Here is a 27,436-nt window from a genome sequence, read left to right as displayed (position 1 = left end):
CATTTTCAAAAATCATTTCCATGTAAATCCGACTGACCTCCAAAAGCGGACCGACAACAGAAAACGATGCTGTTGCCAAGAAAGAGTCTAGAAAATGATGCAACAGCCGGCTGGGATTTGGGAAACTGGTTTGCGGGTTATTAACACTTTCGCTGCTTGGATTCTACTGCGGGATGTAGGTCAACTGCCGGCGGTCTTAAGACAAATTACTTCTGCTGACGGAAACTGAAAATGTAAGCCTAATTACACTCAAAATTGTTTGGTCGAACATTAAATATTATCCATAATAAAATTACAATTAAGAATTATTTAAATCATTGTGTAATGGTTCTTGCCAAAATAATTATATAACTTGGAAGTCATTGTTATAGTGTATAGTAAATAAATACTTTAATACATTTAAAACATTTATTTTAAAATCCAAATAAGAAATATTTCAAAGACTTTTAAAAGTTAATTAAACATTTAAATTTGGTATTAGGGTTACAACTTTTGATTTAGGTTAAGATAGTGGGGTTTTCCAGTATAATATTTGCCAAGTTTGACTGTCAAAAAATTTTAAAATGCTTACTACATGGGTTAACCATTACACATAACCAGTTTCTCAGTATCCTTCACGGCTTCCCCATTAATCGGAGTCGAACCACCTCTCGGCATATGTACATTGTGTATTTATAGCAGAGCCGAGTCCTCTGCCGGGATCACATAATCAACAATTAAGTATAAAAACCTGTGCAATCTGTGGAACAATAAATAAGCTCCATTTACCATTGCGAAGACCCTTTAGAGCTTGCTCTCCTTCGCCTCCTTCGCCTTCTGACGAGAAGCAGCCACTGCCGCCGGTCCGAAGCGTTGAATAAAGTTGTTGACCGGTGCGATAATGGCCTCCGGATCGTTTATGTGCACATGGTGCGAGCCATTAACCTCCAGGTACTCGAAGTTGGGCTTCTTCTGCAGTACATCCAGCACCTCGTCGTAGTACTTCTTGTCCTCGAAATATGAGGACTGGGCGGCCTTGATAAACAAGTAAGGGCATGTGATGCGATTGGCCATCTCAACGCACAGCTCCTGGGAGCCAATGGCATAGTTGTAGAACTTCAGCCGTCGATCGCGGCAGAAGTAGTACTTGTCTGGGTACTTCTCCGACTTTCCAATATTGCGGGCCATCAAATGCTTGCAGTGCTCCTTGTTCACCGAATGGAAGGTGCCGATATACACCCTTTCGATTAGTTCATCGTAGGAATAGCTTGGCGGTTCGTTTTTGCTTCGATTCCGCTCGTCCTCTCGCAGGAACTCATCCAGACGGGTCTCCATTGTCCTTATAACAGAGGGATAAGGACGCTGATGAGGTTTCAGGGCATCAATCCCAATTATCATGTCCACCTTGTCCGGGAAGACGGCGGCGAACACAAAGGCAATAATGGACGACATTGAGTGACCTACAAGGGACACCTTCTCCCACTTGTACTGCTTCATGATCAGTCGGATCACATATAGATTATCCACAGAGTTGTAGTAGCAGCCATCGGGCAATCGGGATGATAAGCCATGGCCAGGAAGATCGATCGAAAGGAAGGCCACGTCCGGCGAGAGCAGCGGCATCAGGCGATCAAAGGTGCCAGCGTTATCCTGCCAGCCATGGAGTCCCAAAATTGGTTGGACATTCTGCGGGCCGTACCATTTTCCGGATATATGTCCCCACGGAACAGTAATGCTAATCTCCGCGAACTAAAAGGTTGGAAAAAAAGCATATGAGACAAATTATTAAAATGACTGTAGGGAATCTTAATATTCCAAGTTAATTAAGAATACACTTGAAGGATCTAAATTAAATCCGTAAACAAACAAATTTCTCCAAAGTTTATTTTAAATATCATTAAAAAAATATACAAACTTAGGCAATGAAAGTAATGTATAACTTGTTGTACTGTTGTTTCTGAAAGCGAAACCAAAAATTCTCAATTCTGATACCCGCACACTTGTATGTACGGTATGTACTTTCCAAAGAAAGGTATAAGAAAAGTTTTAGTCAGATATGAATGGTTCTTTGGAGGCCTGCAGCCAATATACATATTTGTAGAGTAGCACATATTTTATTCCTTTGCAAACTTATTGAAAAAATAGTTTTTAAGCGTCTAAGTTTAGGAAAATTGAAGCAAAGTGGTTCAAAGTACACTTACGGGTCTAGTCGGGGCTTCGCCAGTTAAATCCCCTGCATGTCGATAACGCTGGCCGAGATCACTGCCCGTGGTGCCACTAGAGTTGTCGTCCGAGTCCATTTCTGCCCGAAAACCGAATGAGCTCCAATTCCAAAGTTTAGCTAAATTAGGTGCTTATCAGCAACGACCTGGAGATTAGCAGTGCGATTAGTTAACAAATGCACGAAAACAGGCGGAGAAACACATAAAATCCAAAAGTAAACATTAAAGAGAAATCGTTAAAAAGTTCAAATATAATATCCATATCGATGCCGGCGTCTCATTGAAAGTGACAAAGGTCAAGGTAATCTCCTTGGCGACCGTCGCGAATTATCACTCACGTTTTCTTTTTGTTTTCTCTTAATCGGTAAGTTTTACTTATATTTCTTACCGCCAGATTTGATTTACTGCTTTTGGTTTAATATTTTTCTTTAATTATCAATTATTCGCATACCAAACAGGTGAAAATACGGAACAAACGAAAAATAAACACTTATCTACAGCTGTTCATTAAACTTTAGAATGGGAGGCAACGTTTATGCGGAGTGTATATCGCAAATTTAATATTTGGCCACGATTATTTTTTTTATTTAATTGAATTTAAAGTATTTGTTATTTTACCTACTAACATTCAATATTAAGGTAGTAGGGTTAATAATTATACGTTTCAAATATCTAAGCTAATTCGTTTTTTTGTTTTTCCAACAAAGCTTATACAGTCCTTACGCATAACCGAAAACGCAGTGTTAAAAAACATATGAAACAAGTTTATGTCTAGTGTTGTCAGTTGTCGTCAGCCGCCAGCGAATGACAAGATTAAAAACCTTGCTAAAACATAGTTTTCTCAGATATTACGTACCAGATCAAAGTTCATCTGGCAAAGCTGCCTCATCGCCATCCATGTGTGGTGAAATCACAGCCAGAACATTAGTCGCGCATTATTCGAGGTAGGCAACGGTGTCATTACTCAACGAAAATCATATTTTGCCTTGAAATGAAGGTGTCAAGAGGTCTTCGCCTGCTAAAACAGCTACCAAATGTCCGAAACTCCAGCAGTGGACCCACTAAGCCCCTGAAGATCGTTACCAAACACGTAGGTTATCCAGATGATGATTATTTATTGACTAATCAGCATGACTCTCCGTTCGGCAGTTTGAGGAAATCAGCATACCCGTTCCATGGGGACACATATCGGGGAAATGGTATGGACCGAAGCACGTGCGACCCATTGTCGGCATGCACGGCTGGCAGGATAATGCCGGTACCTTCGATACTTTGGCTCCGCTCCTGCCTTCGCATCTCTCTTTCCTGAGCATCGACGCCCCGGGTCATGGACTCTCCTCTTGGCTGCCGGCTGGTACCTCGTACCACTCCATCGACCTGGTGCTAATCACCCGACGACTGATGGACGACTACAACTGGGACAAGATCTCCATACTGGCACACTCGATGAGTTCCATCAATGGATTTGTTTTCAGTGCTCTGTTTCCCGACAAAGTGGATTTGTTTGTGGGCCTGGATGTGCTAAAACCTCCCGTTCGGAGTTCTCGCAGTATTGTGGATGCGCTGGCCGAACGACTGGAGTCCACCCTGAAGCTAGAACGACGCCTTAAGAGCGGCTCTGAGCCGCCCGCCTACGAATGGGATCAGTTGGTGACCAGGCTGCACGAAGGCTCGAATAAATCCGTATCCCTGGATGCCTGCAAGTATCTGTTGCAGCGGAACTGCAGGCCTTCAACACACGAGCCCCACAAGTATTACTTCTCCCGCGACAACCGACTGAAGTCATCGCTATTCTACACTCTGCACCAGGAGGTTCCGATGGAGATGGCACGCAGGATAAAGTGCCCACATTTGTTCATCAAGGCCCTGCAGGCTCCTTACTATGAACGCAAGGAGTACTTCGATGAAGTGTTGGCAGAACTGCAACAGAATCCCCTTTTCGAATTCCACGAAGTTGAAGGAACCCACCACGTCCACCTCAACGAGCCGGAGAAGGTAGCGCCAATTATTAATTCATTCATTAACAAGTACCGGCCCTTATGAGATCGGCTTAACCTTGACCTGGACATATAAAAAGTGTACAAACTTGTTGATTGATAGACCATACTCCTAGTGTTACATTTCCCCTGACGCAGATTGATGATATTGACTGGATATTATACACAAATCAATCTCAGTAGTATAAAATACCCAAACATAGCTCATTTAGTTGCTTCTATTTAATTTATTATGTACAATCGATACCGGCAATAACATTAAAGTTAAACACTACAATACAAACTTCAAAATACTTGTTTTGAGTTGTTTTTTTTTGTGTGGAATTAGCATCGTAACTAAAACTAGCCAATAAATAGCTAACACAAATGGAGTCCGACCGACAGGAACCATGCAAAATAAACAAGGTTATTAAATTCCTCACAGTTCCCACGAAGTTTCCGTTTGTAAAGCAATAAAAAATAGTGTAATAATCATAGGAGTTAAGTATTGAGTCAATGGGATCGATTTGGAATTATCTGTGCACTGCACCGCTCCGAACCCATAAAGTCAGCACTTGAGCCTTGGATGACTGCTAATAGTAGAACATTTTAAAATAAATATTAAGTGGAGATTGTGGTTAGCTAGATTCTAAAAATATTTATCAAACTACATCTATATCTTTTTGGGGTTTCTTTTGTAAAATCAGTCGGCGCGAGGAAATATAATATTAAACAATTACAACATTGGGATACCAACTTGGCAAAGATGGTGACATACTCGATTATATGCTTTTTCATTTGTATATAATTGTATATCAAGCGTAATCAACAATTGCTTCGGTTTCGCATGGAGTTTTGTAGCATATGAGTGTCTTGTGTTGTTCTCAATCAGATTCAAAGTGTTATAGAAAAATATACAATATGTGGTAAATAAATATATGTACGACATACATATCTATGCTGCAGGTTTTACAATCTATTGCAGTGGCAAGTTAAGCAGTCGCAGCATTCCGTTCATTCACCAAAAGACCGTCAGAGCTCAAATGAGCGACATTGCGGAAAGAAATAAACAATTATAATCTGAATGTACATTAAAAAAATATTGCCGATATGGTAAAAATTAAATTGTAGGGGTAAATAATGAAGTAAAAAATCAGTCTTTTAGTAAATGAGCGAATTGCGCTTGCTTAAGCTACTCTTGCACATTAAACATTGTAATAAAACAACAAACTAATAACTACACTATAAATAAATACAATAAATAAATTACGTCTTAAAGAGAAAATGCTTAGCAACATCTAGTGCGGATTTGTTAGTGCTCCTCTCAACTTTCCCCCATTTTGGTTTGTCTATTTACAATTGTTTCAGGTTTCCGTTTCGTTTTACCGGCTTTTGTTTGGGCCGTAGCTCAAGCCACTGGCGACGAGTCGCCCTTCATGTCGCGCTCGCGAAAAAAACCCCGCTCCGTTTTGCACTCGCGTATGGTGACGGTCTCCAGATTGACGGTGACATCGGTGATGACTACGCGGTTGGATATGTTGCACTTGGCCGGGAGCCAGAAGCGCGGCGGCAGAGCTCGCGGAGAAAGAGGAGTCAGTGGCTGTTTTTGGTTGATGGCCAGGTTGTTGCACGGTTTTGGTATGTTGTTGTTCTCTGGAGTAACCTGTGGTGGTTGCGGGTTGCCCTCCTCGCTGGCCAGCTCTTCTTCCTCAGCTCCAGACTCAGCGGGCGTTGTTGTTGTGGCTTCAATGGCAAGTGGGGTGACATGCAGCTCAGATTTAAGCGGGGTAACTGCATCGCCGGCTACCTTCTCCGTTTGCTGCTGATCTTGGGAAGGCTGTTGCTGCTGTTGTATAGGCGCTGCCTGTTGTGCCGGCTGAGGCTTCAGGGTAGGGCCATCTGGCGAGGTCTTAATCGTAACACCAATCTTGCCCGACTCTTTGAGCACCTCTGCCTTTCGCTTGGTACCAATAAGCGGCTGATCCTCGGAGCTGGAGGAGTTGGTATCGGGTTCGGGCACAAAGGAGTTGTGCGTGGAGCTACTGTTCGAGGAGGAGCTGTGATCCATACGCTGCCGCTTGGATTCGTGGTGGTGGTGATGATGATGGTGGGTCAGAGGGGATTCTGAGCGCCGTCCACTGCTGCGTTCGGACTTGATGTGGTGGTGATGGTGGTGGTGATGATGCTGATGGTGCTTCTTTTCCTTTTTGGGCTCCGAATCCTGGCCAGCCGTAGAGGTGGTGGCCTGATTGTTGTCGACATCATCGCCGGTGAATGTGTATTCATCCTCCTCGGATTCCGGCTCCGGATCGGGCTCCTTTTCCTTCTTTTTCAAGCCCCGTTTGGAGGGCGTGCCCGAAGATTTGTTACTCTGCTCGTAGATGTCGATTAGGCGGCGATCTAGGATGTTTACCTCCGGTTCCCAGGTGTTGTAGCGCTGGTTCCAGCCCTTCCACTTTACGCGGTACTCCACAGTGCCCTGGAAAGTGATGAAAATAGAGGGGGAAACATTGCATTTTCTTAGACAACTAATTGATTTTCCATCAACAAAAACACACGCCACACAACACACACGCACGCACTACGCACACACACACACACACATGCAACGTGCAAATGGTGGTTGCTGCAGCAGATGTCCTCTGCCCAAAAAATGTCGAAGGACATGTGACCTTGTGGAATATAGATATATCCAGCGTGTGCTGCGCATTTTGCGTTCTACATTTTTTTTGGGGCTCTTCGTTTTTGTTGCCTTTTTCGAATTTGTTTACGCTCGCTCACCTTTCTAACCCGCTTTTGGATTATTTTCTCAGCCGCGTACACGAGAAAATCGTCCCTATCGTCCGTCGCATTTTCGCGCACCACCTTCCCCTTGCCCCCCTTGCCGCGACCAGTCATTTTTAATTAATTATCGCCGTGGGTTGTTTTATTATTTGTATTATTTGCAATTTTCAGGTTTACAATTCTGCGTTCGCGTTTTTGTTCTTGTTTAGAGTGACCATGGCAGACCAGATTGTTCCATCGACAGTGAGAAATGTACTAATAAATACCAAATAATATGCGTAATAATACCAACAAGAATATGGCAACTTTTATAACGGGGGTTCGAACCTGGGTGATAACTTGGAGGACCATTTAGCGTTGACACTTACCATTTGGTAGCCTGGTCACACTAAGTCAAAATAATTTGAAATTAATATTTAAGGTCGAAATCAGCTAACGGACACCTTTAAAAGGTTTTTCAAAAAAGTTATTTATGAGCAACAAATGTTTGGAATGTTTATATTGTAAAGAATATCTATTTACTATAAGGATACATGTTTCAAGAATTACTTGTAGCTTCGCCAAAGAGTGTTACGAAAAACTTGTTTAATTATAACGATTTGCAAATCCAAATACCATATTGACAGATGGTTTTTCTGACCCATATTTCCATTTGATTATACTTTTAATTAATTTAATTAGAACATGAACCAGTTTAATTTTCTTTCTTGAACTAAATGTCAAATCCGCAAAGAGAGAGTGCGAGAGAAAGCACAAGAGCGCTCAAAAAGCTCGGAAAGGATGTCGAAAGGAAGTGGCGACTGCAGATATTTTTTACCAGTTGTATGTTGGCCGAGGGTTCGCGTGGCGGGGGCGGCAACGACGATGACATTATTTTATTTATGCTGTGATAGTGAAATAACAACAACAACAACACCTAGAACAACAACACCCAGCCCCCTCAAATCAATCGCAATATTTTCGAGGAGAGACGCAACACCAATGGAGAGTCATTATATTTAACGATAAAAACGGAAAAAATTAACCAAAAGCTTTAACCAAATAAAAAACACCAAGCAAATCGTTGCAAACCGTATAAATAAATAAAACCTTAATTAATAGTGACAACAGCACCAATTAGCGGATAACCTATAAAATATTAGTCAATATGTTTAGCTAGTTACAATTTACATAGATAACATTTAATTAGTGGCTTCAAACAAAACACCAACAACCCACAAAAAGGGGAAAAACCAATACCTAGTTCAATTGTACGGAACGCAAAAACTAACGAATAGAGATTAGGAAAACTGGCCAACTGATAAGGCTGGCGAAAATATTAAGCTTATAACGAATAGGAAATAATAATAGCAACGGCCCACCCACCCGCGCCGAAAGCCCCGAAAAGCGAATTCATTCAGAAAACGTGCCACACAACCGGACGGCAGCGACGTCGACCGCGGCAGCGACGGACAACGGTAAATGTCAAAGTCATAAAGAGAAAGCAGAGAAATGCCGCTGAGAGAAAGCTCAAAAGAAATGTCAAAACTCTAAGGAGAGGGGTGGTAAACGCTTGGGGTGAAAGCTTATCGCGAAATTTTGATTAAAACAACGTCAAGTGTCAAAATCATAAAGAGAGAGAGCAAGGAAAGTGCCGCAAAGAGAAAGTATAAAGCTCAACAAAAAGGAGAAGGCAGAAAAAGTAGAAAATCTCCGGTTAAATAATTAACCTGAGCTTTTGGTGAAAGAGGCGCTAAATATCAAACACACTGAGTAAAAATACAGCAACGCTTAGAATTTTAGTAACGACAAAACAAGCTTAACAAGTATTAAAAGGAAATAATATTAATAAAAAAGATCTTTCGGCCAAATCCTAAAAACGGGAAAGCAAGCAAACAACCGTTACGAGGACTCCTCTTTGGAATAAAACCTAAGCCATAGCTTTCGGGGAAGATCACAAAATAATTTGACAGAATTACTTTTAAAATTTTAGCGGCATTAAATATAAAATAAAAAGTCATAAAGAAAGTTAGCCAACAGAAAGGGAAAGTAAAAACCCAGTGAATCTCCGTGGAACTATACCAATGTAAAAGCCTTAAGGGAAAGCTCAGGACGAAAGCTCAAGCAAAGCTTTTGGCCAAGACACAAGCCAATAAATCGAGACCAATGGCCACCACAGCGGTGGGAATGGGAGGAGGAGTAGGTCAGGGAGGAGCGCCAGCGGGAGCAGCGCATCCCGACGACGCCAGCAGCATGAGCGACGACGTCTTCGAGGATGCGGAGACCACCCAGGCGAGGATCGAGGAGTTGCGTCGCCGACCCTTCGGCGATGGCTGCTACAACCCCCCGCAGCGCCCGCCTCTGTCTCGGCATCGATATCGACAGCAACGACGCAGCAGCAGCACCACCACCACCATCACAATCCGCACCACCACCACCACAGCCAGCTGAGCTTGACCGGAAGCCACCACTACCACGACGATGCCATCATGGCGCCCGTTCAGCGCTCAGCCACCGGATATCCGGGCTATCGACCCTCCCGCGAGGCCATGCAGATGTATGCGTACGGGGACGAGGACTACGAGAACGACTATAGCGATGGCTGGCGATCGTATCGCTACGACGAGGTGGACATGCACACGGCCCCGCCCACCGCCCACCAGCAGCCCTTCGACGACACGGTCAACCACAAAACGATCCTGCTGGGCGACTCGGGAGTGGGCAAGACCTCCTTTCTGGTCAAATACAACACCGGCGAGTTCCGGCTGGGTTCCTTCTCCGCCACAGTAGGCATCGCTTTGACGGTGAGTTTTTGAAACAGTACAACATCAGTAAGTCGAAATACCCCCAAGACTACTCTTCTGTAACTCGAAACAATCTAAAAATTTCATATAATTTCATAACATGGCAAAAAAAACGTGCATTTCAAGACAAATTATACATTTTTTTTAACAGTTTATACTATAATTAAATAAAATTAAAATTATAATTTTTAAACTAATAGTTTTAATGAGAAAATTAAGAACAATGTTAAATATTTCGTGTAGTTCTTATCAGACTTTCTTTTTTCTTAGACTCAATAATAAAAGAATTTATAAAAAAAATTTTAATTAATTTTAATAATTAATATAAATGTCTTTGAAAGGCAAAAAGCTCCAAAAAAATTTGACCGAGCTCCCAGCATGAAAGTTAAATATAGAAAGTAATAAATTTTCATATGATGACAGATGGTGGTTCGAGTTACAGAAGTTCGTGGGAGATACTCAGATTCCGAAAACCGCGTAGCCTTAGACTTGCGATTGTGGGCGAATCCGTAGCGCTGCCTGCTGCATGAAACCCGCACAGTAGCCCGCCCCGCCTGACCCCGCCCCCCTAGCCGACCCCTGTGACCGCCCATGTATTGACGCACATTCGAATGGGTTCGCTTATGTAGTACGAGTATGTCTGTGTGCATTAGCTTGCTGTGTGTGTAATTGGGGAACAGCTGGCCAGTACCTATTGGTAACTAAAGTCTTCGCTTTGACACTGAGAAAAAACGAAGTAATTCAATTCCATTAAATTGGTGGATTTGCAATTGATTTTGCTTTCAGCAATATTTGCAAATGTATTTTGCTTTTCAACTAAAAATCTTAGGAAATAAAAATATCTTTACAAAAATGGAAAGACAACATTATTATGAGCTAATATTCATTTTAAGGTTCTTGATTAAATATTTAAACTTTTCGCACCTTAGGTTTTTTTTTAACACTAATATCAGCTTCAACATATGTATGTTTCGATAGGGATTCGTCTTACTTCAATTGGCTATCAAATCCGCCCACTAGTTTTATTTGTAATAATATGTGCTATAATTATAAGTACCCAGTCCTTAAAATAGATTTAAAAAATCTTAAAGATAAATACCATATCAACAGTAGTGAACTTTTTAAAATCTTTTTTGCCGTGCAGCTTGTACCCCGCTAAATAGGCAACATATTGTTGGGGTAATCGCCGGAGATTTTCTATTTTTGGCGGGCATGTTGAAATCCCCCAAATTGATTTTTTTCCCTTAGGATAAATATAAATCGCAGCGTTCGACCTTTTACACGTTGTTGACACTGATGGCTGGCTGGAAATGACAGTGTGTGCAGCTTTCACTCACACAAACACGCGACCTGTTGCTGCCTTTCACTTTCACTCACCACACTTTCTCGCACACTGTGGCACGCACAGAGACACAGGAAGACAGCCACCGCAATGGCCGCCAGTGAAGTTCAAGTGCAACGGTTTTCAGTTGCCTTGGATGCTGCAGCTCCTGCTCCTGCTAGCCCGCTTTTCCCCCATTTCCCTCATTGCAAAACTTGGCGCGTGCTCAACTCCGAAGCACAACCATTTATGCAAGGGTGGGTCAAGGATCAAAATTAAAATAAATGAAGTTAGTCTTTCAATAATAATTTGATCGAGGTTTAAGCTTCATCCAAAATTTTATACTAGTACTTTTTTTTGCACTTTTTTTTTTTACCAATTTAAAAAAGTATTTAAAGTTCTATGTATGCTTACATAGTAATTTAATTTTTAAATTAAAATCGACTTTTTTAAGCTCTTTCTTTTGTATACATTATATTCAATATTTCAAAATAATTATTATTTTCTTACAAAACATTTAACAAAACAAAAAAGTTTTTAAACGATTTACCAATTAATGGAAGTACATATATCATAAATATATAGCGATTTTAAATTTCTTGATTTAATGAAACATTTATATTTTAATTATTGTTTTTTTTTTGCCATCCTTTACTGGTAAGGCCTTTAATTTTTCTTTATCGAAAACAGTGTGTATCTTTTAAGCCAGGCATGATATTGACATGAAATTTGGGATGGAAATCGGGGAATATTTAGGCAACAAGTCGGTGAACCCTAACAAACAGGCACCTGAGTCGTGAGGCCCCGAACCCCACCCTGCCGCGCAACCTTCCACGTTTCTAGGCCAGGGCTGCTGCTGCTGTTTCAAAGCCAAAGCCAAAGCCAAAAAAACCGAAGCCACACGAGCTGCAACTCGAACTCAATTGAAAGCGAAGCGAAGCCGAAGGACTCGGCGGCTGCGAGTGATATGGGAGTGATGCGAGTTATCCTGAGTCCGCCAGTCAGTCTAGCTGTGGGTCTGAACACTGACGCCTCGATAAGCAACGGACGCGCATCCCTTGTGGCTTTTCCGAATTTCCCAGCCAGGTGGAAAACTGTTCAAGCTGCTCCAGCCCAAAATATAAAATCGTCGCGAAACTCCGAGCCAAGTAAAGTGAAGTGCTGTTTTGTGTTTGACTATTCTGGTGCGCCTATTAAACATTTAACAAATTTTGTAGACATATTTAAACATTTTGTAAGCACTTGCATTCAAAATGCAGTCCTCTTTATTTGCTATTTTTGGCGCTTCAATTTCCTCTACCCATCCTGCGTGTGTGTGTGTTGGTTTTGTGGTGTCTGGGTAAATTGACAAGGTCCTGCGCGAGTTTAAAAATAAATGAAAACAATTATGGCAGACTGGCTCCCGTTTGGCATTTAATAATTCAAGAGCAGCGGAAAATGTTTCGAACTACATTTGTTGGTTTTTTGTGGCGTTTAGAGGATTTGGGAATTTCGGTTACCCTAAAATTGGATAATCTGTTTGAAGCTAGCACTGAAACAGCATAGAAAATGACGTGGGAGTTGGGATAAAAATAAGAGTTTTTTTTTGGGAAGTTTGTGTTGAATTTAATGTTGTACAAATAAATTCTTAAAAATTACACTTTTTGTGTTTAAATATTAAAAAAATGATTATACAAAAGTAGGATACCATTTGGATAAGCTTTTAAATTCAATTCATTTCTTTTCGTTTTTAATTTGCTTAAAACTATTTAATTTAATTAAAAATACTTTCATTTGTTTAACTAGTTTAGCAATCTAACGTTGTTTATAAATTTTAAAACAATAGTTTTGTAAAATTAAATTACCTGTCAACATTTTTGATCTACTTCTAAATTCAACCAATTTAAAATGTAATAATGTTGGAAGCTTATAATGAATGTCAAGCATTAAATATGAAATTTATGAATGCTGAAATAAATTCGCATTTATTATTACTTTTTTCTACGGAAACATTTACTAATTGGCCGGAAAAGTTCAATGATAATTTGTTAAACTTTGATAAAGTGAAAAATGGATATTCGACTGAATTGACCAGGTCCTATTTCTCAGTATTTAATTGGAATTGTTAACAATGCAATTGAATATAAGCCTATATATCCTTGCTGCTGATGTCTGTAGCGTCTTGGCCAGAGTCTATTGTTGTTTACTTGAACTTGAGTTTCTTTCAAATGCGCATTAATTATGCGAGAGCCGATAGTTGCGCATGAATGCAAACTGCTGAAGGCCATGGTTAGTATCTCCCCTCGATTTTGCCATGAAATTTTCTCTTTACCGCAAAGCGTTTATTATTTCACATTTCGTTGGAATTTAAGTATTTTTTTTAAGAAGCTTGTGGTTTCCAAGGATTTTTAGAGAGAGATAAACGAGCCATCGATTTTCGCAATTAAAAATGTTTTGGCCTCACCCTGCGATTTTCAAAAACTTCAAAGCTGGAAGTAAGAATGGGGTTCCGAAACCCCACAAACTTTTTTTTCACTGCCACAGGTGTCCTGTTTCTTGTCGTTTCGAAATTTCCAGGGGCACCCCCTCGGGGTGGAAGTCACTTGAATCGCCATTTAAGCCGATTACTAGCACAAATCTCCTGGGGGGCATGTCCTCCTTCCAAAAGAACCCCGCCTCCAGGACACCCGTCAGCGTGTCTTCCACAAGATGCACAGCCAGTAAATTGTTGTGTGGCTGCCTTGAAAGTTTTATGAAATCGCTTTGCGCGAAAGCATTTTGCCTTTTGTCCTGTCAATTGGCTCTATCCTCAAATTGAAGTTTCCCTTCAAAATCTCCACCCGTTTTGAGTGGGCTTCTCTACATAAATGACCAGAAAAATAGCTGTGTGCTAGCAGGAGCATTTAAACTCTGAAACGTAAATTAAAACTATTTGTACAGTTTCTTTCAAATAGAGTCCATTTATAATTTAAATTTAAAAAAATTTAAAAGTCCAAAATTAATAAAGAATTAAATATAAAATGTTGAGAAGTAAATTACCTTAAATTCTGTTTTTTGATGTAAATATTATAAGCAATAAAGCATATTAGTAAGTCAGGGTCACCAAAATGTAACTTAATTGTTGTTTCCGCTGATATCCCATTAAAAATTAATTTCTTATAAATTTTACTGACTAAGCAGAAAAAATGTTAAATTTCTTTTTTATGGTTAAGTGTTATTTTATTTTATTGTTGATTATTATAATGGCATCGAGCTCCAAATTAATTGAAACTATAATTTTTTAAAAATAAATGCCAAATTATAATCCAACATGTACTTGGTTAAAATTTCCCACAATTGTTGCTTTAAAGTAATCCCAAGAAATGACTATTATTCTGAGACCAACTGTATATCCTTCTGCGTGGGCGGCAGTTCATCCATCTGGCTCGTCATTTCCTTAAATCTGTTCATGCAATCAGGAAACTATTGTCTGGCGTTTCTGTCTGCTCCTTGTTGCTGCCGTTAAAGCTGCGTGATTGAACGCAGAATTGAATGAAAGTCAGTGTGTCCTTAGCATCCGTGTGTGTCCTATTTGGCTTCGTAGTCGGGTTTGTATGGGTGCGTGGGCAGGACGGACTTGTTCGCTTACATGAGCATTGTGTCCTGCGTGGGCGTTCCGGTGGCTGTGCAATGAACCGTCACACTGGCTGGTCGAGACTGCCTTTCACTTTCCTCCTCCTGCCAGCCCACTTTCTCCTTTCGCTTTGTATAATTATACACAAGGAACGCTGCAAATGGGGATTCCCCGCCCACTTACCCTGCACTCCCTTCCTGCTCACCCAATTTATGAAAGGAACTGAAAAATTCTGCTTAACTTTTAACTTTGAACAAATTTCGTGTACTCAGAGAAAGGAAATTTCTCTTTTCCTTTTTTTTGTCTGTCCGCTTTTTGTTGTTGTCACCAGCAGCGAAAGCATACACAGAGAAAAATGTCATTGAATAATGAAAATATCTCTCAAATTAATTTAATTCTTATTAATTTAATAATGAGGATTCTGATTTTTTCATTTTGTTATACATACTCTTATTATTTTATTCTTTAAAAAAACTTAAAAATAATCTATTTGAATAAATTACAACATGAGTCACTATTAAAAACTTCAATCCTGATGGATAAATAAGCCTTAAATTGTTGTTTGAAATTATTTATATTATTTTCCGTGTAGGATAAAAGAGGAAAAGGAAAAGCATCAGCTGGGCAGAAAACAGCGACAACCCAATTAAAAACTTTTGTTATTAGGCATTGCGTTTTAAGTTGATTAAAGCAAATTGCTCGATGGTTGCTCGAAAGGTTGTTTCATGGATTGACACCTCATTGACCCCCAGGCCGGAAAAAAGGGTAAACTTTGTGAATATCATTTGCCATATTTGCATAAAGGAAAACGAATTGTCCACAGGCCATATATATTATTGTATGGAGTTACATTGAATTTGGGCAAATTAAAGGTCTCCCTTTGAGTGCGTTGCCAAGAATTGAACCGTAATTGGTCAAATTATACTTTTGTCGGCCTGAACAATTTGTCCTCGACAAGCTCAAGGGCTATCCGATTTCCAAGTTCTTTTCGTTTTATTTAACATGTTTTTTTCAACAAGACTTGTGTCCTGAAATTATAAATGTTAGGTAGACTGAGTATTGTCTTTCAATTACTGACATTTCCTTCGGAATTTAGTTAATTATAATTTTAACAAGAGAGAACGCTATAGTCGGGTGCCCCGACTATCAGATACCCGTTACTCAGGTAAAGGGAGTGCGAGGGAGATGGAGATAGAAACTTTGATCACGCATAACTTTTTAACGAATGGTCCGATTTGAAAAATTTCTTCTACATTTCGATAGGTATTGATAAACACAATAAAACTGCATTTTTACTTTTCCGAAATATTTAAATTTTAAAATCGTATATAAGCGATTGTGGGCGTTAAAGGGGGCGTGGCACCTTTTTGAAACAAACTTGCGCTGCGTAGGAACTCCTAGAATCTGCATGCAAAATGCCAATCTTGTAGCTTTTATAGTTTCCGAGATCTCAGCGTTCATACGGACAGACAGACAGACAGACAGACAGACAGACAGACAGACGGACAGACAGACGGACAGACGGACAGACGGACATGGCTATATCGACTCGGCTAGTGACCCTGATCAAGAATATATATACTTTATAGGGTCGGAAACGCTTCGTTCTAGCTGTTACATACTTTTGCACGAATACAATATACCCTTTTACTCTACGAGTAACGGGTATAATAATAACATTTTACTTAATGGTTTGTTTAAGAATTTTTTTTCTTGATATATGCTTTCATCTCGAATTATTTAAAATTCGAACAAAACTTGGCAAACTTTTCTTAAAGCTATATAAATAATATAGCATATAGAATTCTTTAGAAATTTATAAGCCCCATCTTTGAAATATTTTAATGGTAATTCGAACAAATGAATTCTTTTAACAGCTTTTTCTTGATTAAAGGCTCCAAAGTATATGTATAAACACTTCTTAGCTTGAACAACTTGTTCCAGGCTTAAGGGTTATCCGATTTCATTGCCATTTCATCCCGAGCACTTTGCTCCCGTTTTAACCGCCTTCAGAAAGTAGTTAACAATTCGCACGTGTCCTCTGCCGTTGACCTGCATTTAAGCACCCACGCCGAAGGACGCCATAAAAAGAACGCTTTAAGGCACCTTTGACGAGGAGAAAGAAATAAAGGCGAACCGACAGGTTGCAGACAGCCGTGTAGAATGGATGGGAAAATTGGCACGGATCTGCGGGCCCTCAGTTTCAATAGTTCACCCCGAATCCACCCGTAAACCACCCACGTCAAAAGGGTTTTGTCTGGAGCTTGAAATCCGAACAACCATATTGATATATGTATTGGCATTTGGCAATTTGTTGGGCTGCAAATTAAATTAAAGTTCGGCGGAATTTCGCCTTGCTGCCGGCAAGACCCAAAAACGTCAAAGTAAATTAGAGCTTGTCAACTTTTGGTACATGAAATAGCCTAGAATTGGGATGTTGGCTGAGTTTAAAATCTATTCACTGCTTTTTATCGATTTAAATTTAATTTAAAGAGTTTAGTTTACTTATTGATTTAATTATTGGTTTGAATTTAAAAGAGTTGTTTTAAATTTAAAATTAGTATCTGTTTTAAATTTAAAATTTATATCTGTTTTAAGGCTAATTGTTTTATAAATGAGTAAATAAACATTCATAAGTTAACATTGTTTCAAATATTTTATTGTTTTTACACGTCTACATAAAGTAAATAACTTTTTCTAAGAAATTTATTATCTGTTCTATAAGTTAAATTTGATTGTAATTTTTATTAAATTCCAGAATTATTTAAAATCTATTCATTTAATCTATATATTTAAATTCAAATTTTAAATACTCAATTGACTTTTAAAGATGTCCTTACATTTAAATTGCATAGGGAAAATATCGAGCCATATTGTTTTTGATTCAGCTATAACTTGAAAAACCGTAACGATTAAACAGTAAATTGAGTGATAGTAATGAAAATGAAACACCTTTTCAGCTGAACTTTTTCTGGCCCCAAGAAGTATGCTAAGAAAATTGCCAAAGATACGTACAAGCGATTTGTAATCACTTAGTTAAACAGCCGCCAGGGCATTTTGTGGTTGCTAATGAGCGCGAGTTAATCACAGGATTGTAGCCATACGAACCTTTGCCTCCCACCACCCCCTTTCCCCCCTTTCCCCAGCCCCCCTCTCCATGGCCAACTTTCTCCTGCAGGACGAGCCAATGCATAATTAGCCAAAAATTTAGTTAGCCACAGCTTCGGTCCGATGATTTTGCTTTCGCTTTCGGCGGCCTTGCGGTTTGCTTGCCAACTGTTGATTTAGCGACAGTAACCGCAGCCGCCCACAACAACACACCCGCTGTTCAACCACCTCCCCCCTCCGCCCCCTCCCACTTTCACCACCCACTTTCACCCTGTTGTCAACGCCAGTTGTTGTTTTGTGGCCCTGAAGCATTTGTGGGTTTCGGTTTTCATTTCATTTCGCTTAAAAGAAAAAGCGACGAAATTTCATTCAATTTGCACCTGGTCGTTCATTGTTTTATGTGCAAAAATTCCCGTATTTTCCATTACTTTTACTGAACATATATATATATTTATTAAAGCGGCATCACAACTGTGGGGATAATGAAAGTTGCCATCTTGTTTATGCTTTTTAATGAGTTTTGATGACTTTGTCGGCAATGGCTGTGTGTAATTATGAGTGTGTGCGGGTATATATGTATCTGAGACCCAACGAAACTTTATTTGGGGAACTTCCGCCTTGGGGGTTGATTTTGCCCATCAATAATGAAGATACAACCGACATCTGAGCCGAGATTATTGATTTATGTGCGTGTGTTAAATATAGAATCAGGCCAATCAGCAGGAAGTGAAGAGGTTTCAAAGATGCGTCGTCAGCAGACCAGATATCGTAGCGATTCCATCGCCAGTCCGTTGGGTAATCGCAAGCCCTCCATTTCGGTGGCCAGTCCATCGCCATTGGCCAGTGGCTCGCCCACTCGTCGCGAGTCCTTGGTGAAGCCCACCTGGCAGCACATTACACCGGGCCAATTGCCGCCCAAGACGCTGGACAAGATCAACGGCATTGCCTCGGACGATTCCGACGACGATGGCTATCCGAAGCGGCGACCCAGTGTGATTGTCCACCAGCGCCAGCAGTCCATCTCCCAGCAGCCCCTGCTGCCGGAATACATGACCTCGGCATCCATATTCCGGGATCAGCCACCACAGACATCGCATCATCTGCCATCTGGCAATGGTTTCATGGCCCGTTTAAATAGCGTGCGATTGGCCGCTGGAGCGGAGCAACAGCCACTCCTGGATTCCGGAGGAGGAGGAGGAGGCGCAGGATCTGGTGGTGGTGAAACCACAGTGGCCAGGCCATCTGTTGCGCCTGCTCCACCTGCTCCGGGGCCGGGAAACGAGGGAGCCAGCGCCACGCTCTGCAAGAACGCCGGACGAGCACTCATCCGCATGATTTCATCATCCAACAATGCGCCGGAGGAGGAGGACGACTTCGACATCATGGGCAAGGTGAATAAGACTGGATTCCGGGGAAGGCCTTAATAACTAGTCAAAACGACAATTTATTAAATTAATTCGTTTATTAAATAGCAGTTAGCAGTAGTTTTCTGAGCTTCCGACTGAAAAGTATTAAAAGGTTTTCAAAAAGTTAGCAGGGCTTCTTTTCTTAGAAGGGATACAAAATATATTTTCAAAAGTTAGGGATATAAAAAGATAAACAAATAATGAATTTCTTTCCATTTTCTAGAAAATATCGCTATCATATTAATAAACTAAATATAATTAGAGACTTTTAACTTTACAACAAGTTCATCTTTAAATTTATAAAATAGAAATAGCTATGTTTTTTGAGAGTAAGTAAGGGTAGTAATATTGATGTGTTATGAATCAATTTACTTTCAATGATATCAGCATCGCTAGTTTGCCAGCTATAATATAATACCTGATTCTTATTGGCATTGGCCTTGAGCTCTGAACAGAATAAAGAATAACACTCAATCAATGCATTTAGACTAAAGAAAGGTGACGTGAAGAGAAAACCTTTTCTCGATTCAACTCGTCAACTGCCAATTTGCATTCCCAAAAAGGCGACAACAAAGGCGTTCCGAAGAAAATACATTTTCTTATGAGTATATTTATTTGCAACTTGAAGAGTCTGGGAGTCGAGTGATTTCCACCCAGCAACTTGTTCCTGAGGCCGCAATTTGATTTATATATTATACCTTTTTGTTTGACTGCCTGCGACTTTTACGAGTCGGCTTTTATTCGTTGCGCCCCTGATCGGCTTTTGGGCTGATTTACAATGTGATTTACATAAGCAGCCGAAAATAAAGTCATAAAATTCAATAAAGTGCAGAGTGACAAAGGAAATTAAATGGGTAGACACAGCGAATGGAAAGTTGGAGAGCAAAGTTTTTGTGACATTCGGTCGCTGCTGCAGCTGCTGTTGATTAGAATAATTCTGGGGAATAATGACAGGACTCCTGGCGGCTACTTCCTGTCAGCCAGCTGCCAAGCCAAGTTGAGAAAATAAAAAACGTATAAAACAGGAGCTGAATAAAAATTTCATTTTTTGTCGCACTCGTTAAATGTTGAGGAAATGCGAGAAAGCATTTGCATAAATCCCCCGAGGCAGCTTTAAGGCATTTAAAGTTGGCTCCAATGAAAGCAATTATTAAAGCAATTTCCATTTTAATTTCGGCCATGCATAGACCAGGTATAAAGACTTTATGCACAGAAAAAAAAATTATTTTTTTATTAAAGCAACTTTAAAAGACATAAACAGTGTCCAAATTAATCTTCATAGTATGAAACAGATGTTATTTGTTTATAACCAGGAACTCTTTTGTTTTATTATAATTTGAAAACCAGTATATGAAGAAGATACAAGTTTATAATCAATTTAAGTCAATCAAGCTAAGTACCATAGAATTATGAACGTCATTCCAAGTGAATTTAATAGTTGAAAAATAAAGACCATTTGAATTTACATTTTTGTAAAAGCAGGAATTTAATAAAAATCAGACAAGTGGTAGAACTAAATCAATTTTAAAAATATTTATTTGAAGTACTATCATTAGTTGAATACTTCTTTTTAGAGGATTTGTTCTCTGTAAATAAAAAATGTTTGCGCAATGTTTTTTCATGTAGCACTTTCGCCTAGTTAGCAGATGGCAAACACGATATTTCCAGGGAAATCAGCAATTGCAATGTTTGCATAACCGAGCTAACTTTGGGTATCCCAGCAGAGTCAACAGCAGCAGCAGAAGTAGGACCTTTTAAAAGGATTTTAAATGTAGAGGGTATAAGGGGGAAATTCACGGCAATTGCTATAGCCTGAAAACGAGAGCTTTCAGCAACTCCCGACTGGCATGTAAAATTCATAAGCAGCTCATTAAATATTTAGCTGAAAACATTAGGGCCTGGCATAAATTAATGTGCCGAAAAATTAAACCAAGACAATGCCTCCGACCCCCAAAAAATGTACATAACAAATTACCCCACTTACGTATCACATGGCTTTTCTTGGCTTTTCCCGCTGCTCCACAATAGGTCATAATGCTGGGCGATTCGGGAGTGGGCAAGACCTCACTTTTGATCCGTTTCCGCGATGGTCGCTATGTGCCGAGCTATTTCCTCAGCACGGTCGGCATTGATTTTAGGGTAAGCGCTTTATTCCCGCCGTTTGTTCTGTTCTTCTACCAGTATATTCCGTTCAAATGTTCCATTCTGTGTGTTCAGTTGCCTTCTATACTATATTGTTGTCACTGTCATTATCCTTGTTGTTGTTATTGTTATTGTTGATGTTGTGGATATTTTTCGTATCATTGTCGTACTTTCCGCATAAATGTTTTCTCCGTCTCTCATAGTTTACTCTCATCTGTGATTCTGTCTGTCTACTAAATCTACATCATTTATCTATCTATTTGAACTGCCCGTCATTGGGTACACAGAAGAAAAAGGAACCGAGGTTTTATAAACGTATTAACATATTTCAGTACTAAAACTTGTTTCTAAGCATTTCTGAGCATAAAAGTCTAAATATTAATTATAAAGTTAAGAAAATAGTAACAACCTTTAAATCTATTTTTACATGATTTAAACTCAAATATTAAAGTAACATCATATCATGAATTTAATTCAATGCACATGTTTAGTTATTTTTTTTTAAATTCTAATTTTGTTAACCTTTTTTCAGAATCAACAATATTCTATTGAGTTAGAATTCATAAAAAAATTAACTGTTAAATGTCAAATATCTTTAGTAATTTGAACTCATGTAAACAGTTTGAAAGGATAAAATAAATTGTTTAGTTAAGTAATTTATCAAAGCCAAGAAACAGTGTAGCTTATAATTTTAAGCCACTTGTTAAATGATTTTAAATAAATGTAAATGAAAGGATTTTTTTTAATAAAATACGAAAATATATGTTTTTTTATCATATACCTTTTTTAGCTAAAAATATTAAGTGGCTTAAGTATTCTATAGATAATTCTCTCTGTGTACTGCCCTCCCTCATTGTCTCCTCCTTTTTTCCACTCTGCGTGTCCTGTCAACTGTTGTCAAGGTTCTGAATGCGATTTTCACCTACTGGCCTCTTAACTCCACTGCTCAATCTTTCCCTCTCCTTCTTTCTGTCTGTCTCTGTCACTTTCTCTCCGTGTGTTCCTGTCTCTTTTACCCCGACCCGTCTATGGGTTGTGGTTTTCATGATTTCGTAGTTGCCTGCGGTTGTCCTCTTTATGTTTAGTTCTTGTTCAAACCCAACGCAAGTCCACCCAACCACCCAATTTGTTGATAGAGATAAAGATCCTTGGGGGACTATTTATTAAAAAGCATGTGAACTTGAAAAGGACTTGTTGATGTTCTTGCCCGTGCCTTGGTATGTGTATCTGTGTGTGCTGTTTACTCTCCTTCTACGGTTGTTGTTGCCGTGTTTAACTTGGTGTTGTTGCCTTTATTGTGCTTATTATTGTGCGGTTCAACATTTAGGGGCTTAGTTGTCCTGGCCGGAGGCACTTCCTTTGCCCCTGTCTATATCCTAGCATATATCCTCTTTTCCTCTGTGGTTCATGGCTCATAAATTTATTAAACTACCCGCGTTACCTCTCTCTCTGTCACTCCCCCCATGTCTGTCTTTTTCCTTCTATGACTATCTGTCTCTGTCCCGGGAAATTTTACAAGTGCCCCATTCGTTTGGCGTTTCCTTGACTTTAAATTGTTGCCATGTTTTTTATATTAAATATGTCGACTCTGGCATTGTCTAACTTTGGCCTCGGGGATGCACCTCCCTCTTAAACATCACCCACCTCACCGCTTACATTGGGGGCATTGGGGAATGACCTGAAATTTAATTCGCTGGGGAGTCGTTCATGTTGATTTTTCAACTTGGCTGATTCTTGGCCAAAGTATTAAGTAAACAAATACTGTATATGAGTGACTGGCAATTTATGGATAATTAATTGTTTAAACTTTCTAGATGTAAGAAAAGTTTTTTTATTTGATTGTTATATGATATACAATATACCTACTTATTTATTCATATCAATAACTCACTCGATGTAAAAGGAATTATTCAACATTAAATAATGAATTGAAGAAAATAGATTGATTTCCTGTCTAAGTCGGCGTCTCTTACTTGTATTTTGAGGAAAGTCATTTCATGAAATAATAAAAAAAAAGGTTTAATTGATGTAAAACGCATGTTTTCCATACAAGTGTGTTACCCCCAGTAATTTGTGGCAGTGCATTAGACCGGTGTTTGCTGATCCAGAAATTCTGGTTTATCTTTTTAGTCGTGTTTCTTTCCCCGAACTTGAAATCAAATCAAGGCAATATGCCACACAAACACATTAAAATCATATACCCGTACTTGTACCTTTTGCTGTATGTTCTGTTTTTCTATGTTATTTTGTGTGTATTCCTCTCGTACACTTTTATGGTATTGACTGACTGTCTGAGTAGTTAGTGGGGGAAACGACATGGGGCCATCGTAATGCCAATGGCTGGACGAACTTGCAACGTCTGCTGCTCATTATCCGGGAAAAAGGAAATGGAGGGAAAAAAGGAGACGGCTCATCATTATGCCGGATCCTTCGACCCAAGGCTTTCATCATGAAAATGGCCGCCTGCCCGTACTTATGAATATTCCCCCTGCCCCTCTCTCTCTCTTTTTTGCCTTCTACATGTCTGCATGTGATTTTGGGGTGCACGGTAAAGGACAGCCCACGCTGCGTATAAGTGATATGCATTAAGCATACGCAACGTAATTCCCCTTACCATGCAACTATTTTTCTCCTCCTCTGTGTGTAATTCGGTGGCACGGCTTTTGTGCATGAGCGTTTCGTGAATTAATTACATTTTACATAACAATTGCATTTCCACGGCCCACATGCGTGTTTGGAATTTTAAAAATAATAAATTCAATTTCCACCAATTACTTGTACAATAATATCGACAGAACAAAGTGGTCGTCGTCGATGGCACCCGCGTCAAGTTGCAAATATGGGACACAGCCGGACAGGAGCGATTCCGTAGCGTAACCCACGCTTACTACCGCGACGCCCACGGTGAGCTTAATTTCAGTTTTTAAAATTTTTTATTTTAGGTAAGCAGTAAAAACAATACAAAATTTTCATTTTATGAGGTGTAGATTATTAAGATTTAAAAATGTAATTTTTATTAATAGTTTAATATGAAATTTATACATTTTATATATCAATAAATAATTGTAACTCTTTAATTTTATAGAAAGGCAGCAATTTATTGCGTTTAAAATCTTAAAGTAATACTCCCTAATGCCAATGTTTTATTTAAAGATTCAAAAATTATTCCTTTCAATGAATTTTTTTCTTGGTCAATTGTTTTATTCAAATTCTGGGAAACAAAAAAACCGTTTTCATATGCAACATTGTGCATAATACTCTTGAAAGTGTTTTTGCTGCAGGTAAAAACAAAATTCCATTTATAATGCTCCATAATGAAAGCTAGCAGCAAAAAGTGATATTTTAGCTGTTATTCAAGGTCGACTTTCTAGTAAAAATTATTATTAAAGGCCAAACGTATTTATCAAAGAGCAAAACTTTTAAAACTTTTCAAATTATGTTTGATTATTTTATTCGGGTGCACGCTACATCTCTCACCCCGACTGCCTGTCCCTTGATCCTAATTAAATTTTGAAACCGAAGCTCTGCTGCTGCTGTACGACGTGACCAACAAGACCACCTACGACAACATACGCGCCTGGCTGGGCGAGATCCGGGAATACGCGCAGGAGGACGTGGTCATCGTTTTAATAGGTGAGAGATCCGGTTAAAAGGCTTTGATTACGCTTAATTAACTTTCGAGTTTCAATCGAATCCGTTTCGCAGGAAACAAGGCTGACTGCAGCGGCAGTGAGCGGCAAGTGAAGCGGGAGGATGGGGAACGCCTGGGGCGGGAGCACAACGTCCCCTTCATGGAGACCTCGGCCAAAACGGGACTCAATGTAGAACTGTCCTTCACAGCGGTGGCCAGGTATGTCATCCTTTTCAACTGCATCCTTGATTAGTCGAATTTCTGCCAACATTGATGGAAAAAATCGAGTTATTAGCTTCAAAATATATATCTGATTTCGAAATATTTCTGATTATTTATTCAACTTATGCAAAATACATTACATACATTAAATGTAAAGATAATTTATTTTCTGATTGTTTAGAAGAATATAAAATTAATTTATTTAGCTGACATTTTTTATTTTATAAACATAGGGATGAAAATCGAGTCTTGTTCTCATTTTAGCAAGGAAAGAATCGGTTTGACTAGATTATAATTTTGCCAAGTAATACTGGCATTAAACTTTTTTGTTTTCTTTGCAAATACCTTTTTCTTTAATTTCTTATGTTGTTTTTTTGGGCGTGGATTTAGCCGTAGTTCCACACACTCATTAAAATGTACAGAAAATGGTCCCAAATTTAAAGAGCCTGCTAGTTTTTAGAGAATTTAAAATTATTATTATTAAAAATACTAACTTAAAAAACAATCTTTAATATTTAATATTATCAGTACCCCAGTTCTGTTAAAGTAGTTTTAAGCGTGTGCTTGATCCGAATAGATATCAGGTAGCAGATATTTCACATCACTGTTGGCTTCTTGGAAAATGTTAAGGTCCTGTTTCTTACCTTTTCCAATTTCTCTTCACAATCTTTCCTTGACAGGCAACTGAAGAGTCGCGGTTACGAGCACGGCGATGATGGAAAGTTCAATGTGCATGATTTTGTGCGTGATAATACAAAGGCGCGCTCGGTTTGCGGTGCCCAATGCAGGAACATGTAATTGGCCAGCTCGCGAACAATAAAAGCCATATCCTCCCGATCCCGCGCACAAAGACAACAATAAACCGGCAGTCAGATCAAAGGGAAGTGGGGCACTCAGAAGGATACAGAATACGGATGGGAAATGTATGATGGAGCACGTAAGGCAGAGTCGAACTTCTGCATTTAATGAGACACACTCGAAAAACAAATTCACACAAAGACATAAGATGGCACCAATTTTGTAAGACCCTAGCGAGGAGGTAGAGTATTCGGTATGTTTTGTATGTAAATGGGAATTTCGGGGCGGAACGGGACGCGATAAGCATAATTTTTTTAGGGCAGGCCACTGGCATTGAGGCGTAAATAGGCCAAATGCATAAATATTGAACAATATATATATATATACAAATATCCATATACAACTGCATAAATTACTTTATCGGGAGAAAGCAGAAGAAACGCAGCAAAATCATGCAACATTGAGATTTATCCAGCACGCCGTTGGACTTCGCGGAGGATCGAGAAAATTCATATATACCTACCGAAACCCAGAGGAAATCTCGAGAAGTACCAAATCCAATTAATGAGAAACAATCACTCAATTTACCTACTATTACTTTTATTGTTTTACTCCTAATTGTTAAGTGTTATGGCCTATCGTTAAGTTTTAGGCCCACTTGAGGCCCCTGGAAATTATTTACAAGCCCCACTAATGAATATCCTACGCAACTAAGTTAATTAATACACCTACGTTTAATCTATGTAAGCCCAAACCAACCCATTCGAACATATTTTGAAAAGAGCGCCAAGGCGAAGGTTGCGAATAATCAAAGGCAGTTGAACCTATTACTATACTGAGCTACTACAGCAAAAGAATCCGACGCATGCATATATCACGGCATGGATGTAAACTAGCTACTAAACAGCGTTATATTCAAGCAGACGTCAAGTCTATACCATAAACAGCAAATACATATTTACATTGAATGTGGTTTAAAAAAAGAAAAACAAGCTTTTGTGTTTATTTTGGGAAGCAATTGGTGTTGGTTTCGATTATTATTGGGGATGGTTTTAAAATAAGGGGGAAATAAATTTATATGTTTGGGGCATCCATTTTTATTTCTAATAAAATTCTGTATAAAAATATCCATTACAATTTTTAAAATTTGTTCATTATACAATCAAACTGGAATTTAATTTTAATTTGTATATTTATTGCAGAAGTTCATGGACTTATTAATGAACATTATTGTGGTAATATTAAATATTAAAAGAGTTCAGCCTGATCAACATAACAAAAAACACATATTTTGATTAAACTGTGCAAAATCAATCAACAATTATGAACAATTTATTAGAAAGCAAAAAAAATATAACTTTTTTGGGATTGCTGAAAATTATTTAAAAAAGGTTTATTGTTTTAAATTTTCGCAACTTTATTTATTTAAAATGTTAAGATTGTACCGTGAGTACTTACAGTAAAATCTTAAT

General features: G+C 39.0%; 5 protein-coding genes across 6 annotated transcripts; 3 read left to right on the top strand and 2 right to left on the bottom strand.

Annotated features, from left to right (window-relative positions):
- Window positions 1–648: 648 nt before the first annotated feature.
- LOC108040030 (probable serine hydrolase) lies at window positions 649–2,721 on the bottom strand. Its single transcript, XM_017117260.2, has 3 exons — window positions 2,590–2,721; window positions 2,181–2,347; window positions 649–1,728 (listed from the first exon to the last, which is right to left on the bottom strand). Exons 2-3 carry the CDS (start codon window positions 2,277–2,279, stop codon window positions 784–786), a joined length of 1,044 nt encoding a protein of 347 aa, XP_016972749.1. The 5' UTR covers window positions 2,280–2,347; window positions 2,590–2,721; the 3' UTR covers window positions 649–783.
- Window positions 2,722–2,968: 247 nt separating this feature from the next.
- Window positions 2,969–4,491, top strand: LOC108040031 (probable serine hydrolase). Of its 2 annotated transcripts, XM_044456789.1 has the most exons (3): window positions 2,969–3,145; window positions 3,199–3,291; window positions 3,351–4,491. In XM_044456789.1, exon 3 carries the CDS (start codon window positions 3,435–3,437, stop codon window positions 4,242–4,244), a length of 810 nt encoding a protein of 269 aa, XP_044312724.1. In that variant the 5' UTR covers window positions 2,969–3,145; window positions 3,199–3,291; window positions 3,351–3,434; the 3' UTR covers window positions 4,245–4,491. The 2 variants fall into 2 exon arrangements, with proteins under 2 accessions (XP_044312724.1, XP_016972750.1); XM_017117261.2 differs by having other exon boundaries at window positions 2,969–3,291.
- Window positions 4,492–4,964: 473 nt separating this feature from the next.
- LOC108040029 (polycomb group protein Pc) lies at window positions 4,965–7,181 on the bottom strand. The gene is made up of 2 exons (XM_017117259.1): window positions 6,959–7,181; window positions 4,965–6,656 (listed from the first exon to the last, which is right to left on the bottom strand). The coding sequence occupies exons 1-2, from the start codon at window positions 7,073–7,075 to the stop codon at window positions 5,586–5,588; spliced, it is 1,188 nt and encodes a 395-aa protein (XP_016972748.1). The 5' UTR covers window positions 7,076–7,181; the 3' UTR covers window positions 4,965–5,585.
- Window positions 7,182–7,798: 617 nt separating this feature from the next.
- LOC123037167 (ras-related protein Rab-26-like) lies at window positions 7,799–9,398 on the top strand. The gene has a single exon (XM_044456790.1). It carries the CDS (start codon window positions 9,107–9,109, stop codon window positions 9,389–9,391), a length of 285 nt encoding a protein of 94 aa, XP_044312725.1. The 5' UTR covers window positions 7,799–9,106; the 3' UTR covers window positions 9,392–9,398.
- Window positions 9,399–18,472: 9,074 nt separating this feature from the next.
- On the top strand, window positions 18,473–26,956 carry LOC108040028 (ras-related protein Rab-26). The gene is made up of 6 exons (XM_017117257.2): window positions 18,473–19,156; window positions 21,200–21,310; window positions 24,109–24,217; window positions 24,836–24,946; window positions 25,019–25,163; window positions 25,847–26,956. Exons 1-6 carry the CDS (start codon window positions 18,509–18,511, stop codon window positions 25,962–25,964), a joined length of 1,242 nt encoding a protein of 413 aa, XP_016972746.1. The 5' UTR covers window positions 18,473–18,508; the 3' UTR covers window positions 25,965–26,956.
- The last annotated feature ends 480 nt before the right edge of the window (window positions 26,957–27,436 follow it).

Source organism: Drosophila rhopaloa, unplaced genomic scaffold (genome assembly GCF_018152115.1).
Source record: "Drosophila rhopaloa isolate 14029-0021.01 unplaced genomic scaffold, ASM1815211v1 contig_150, whole genome shotgun sequence".
Classification (NCBI taxonomy): domain Eukaryota; kingdom Metazoa; phylum Arthropoda; class Insecta; order Diptera; family Drosophilidae; genus Drosophila; species Drosophila rhopaloa.
The sequence above is the reverse complement of the archived record's forward strand: the minus strand, read 5'-3'. Positions and strand labels throughout refer to the sequence as shown.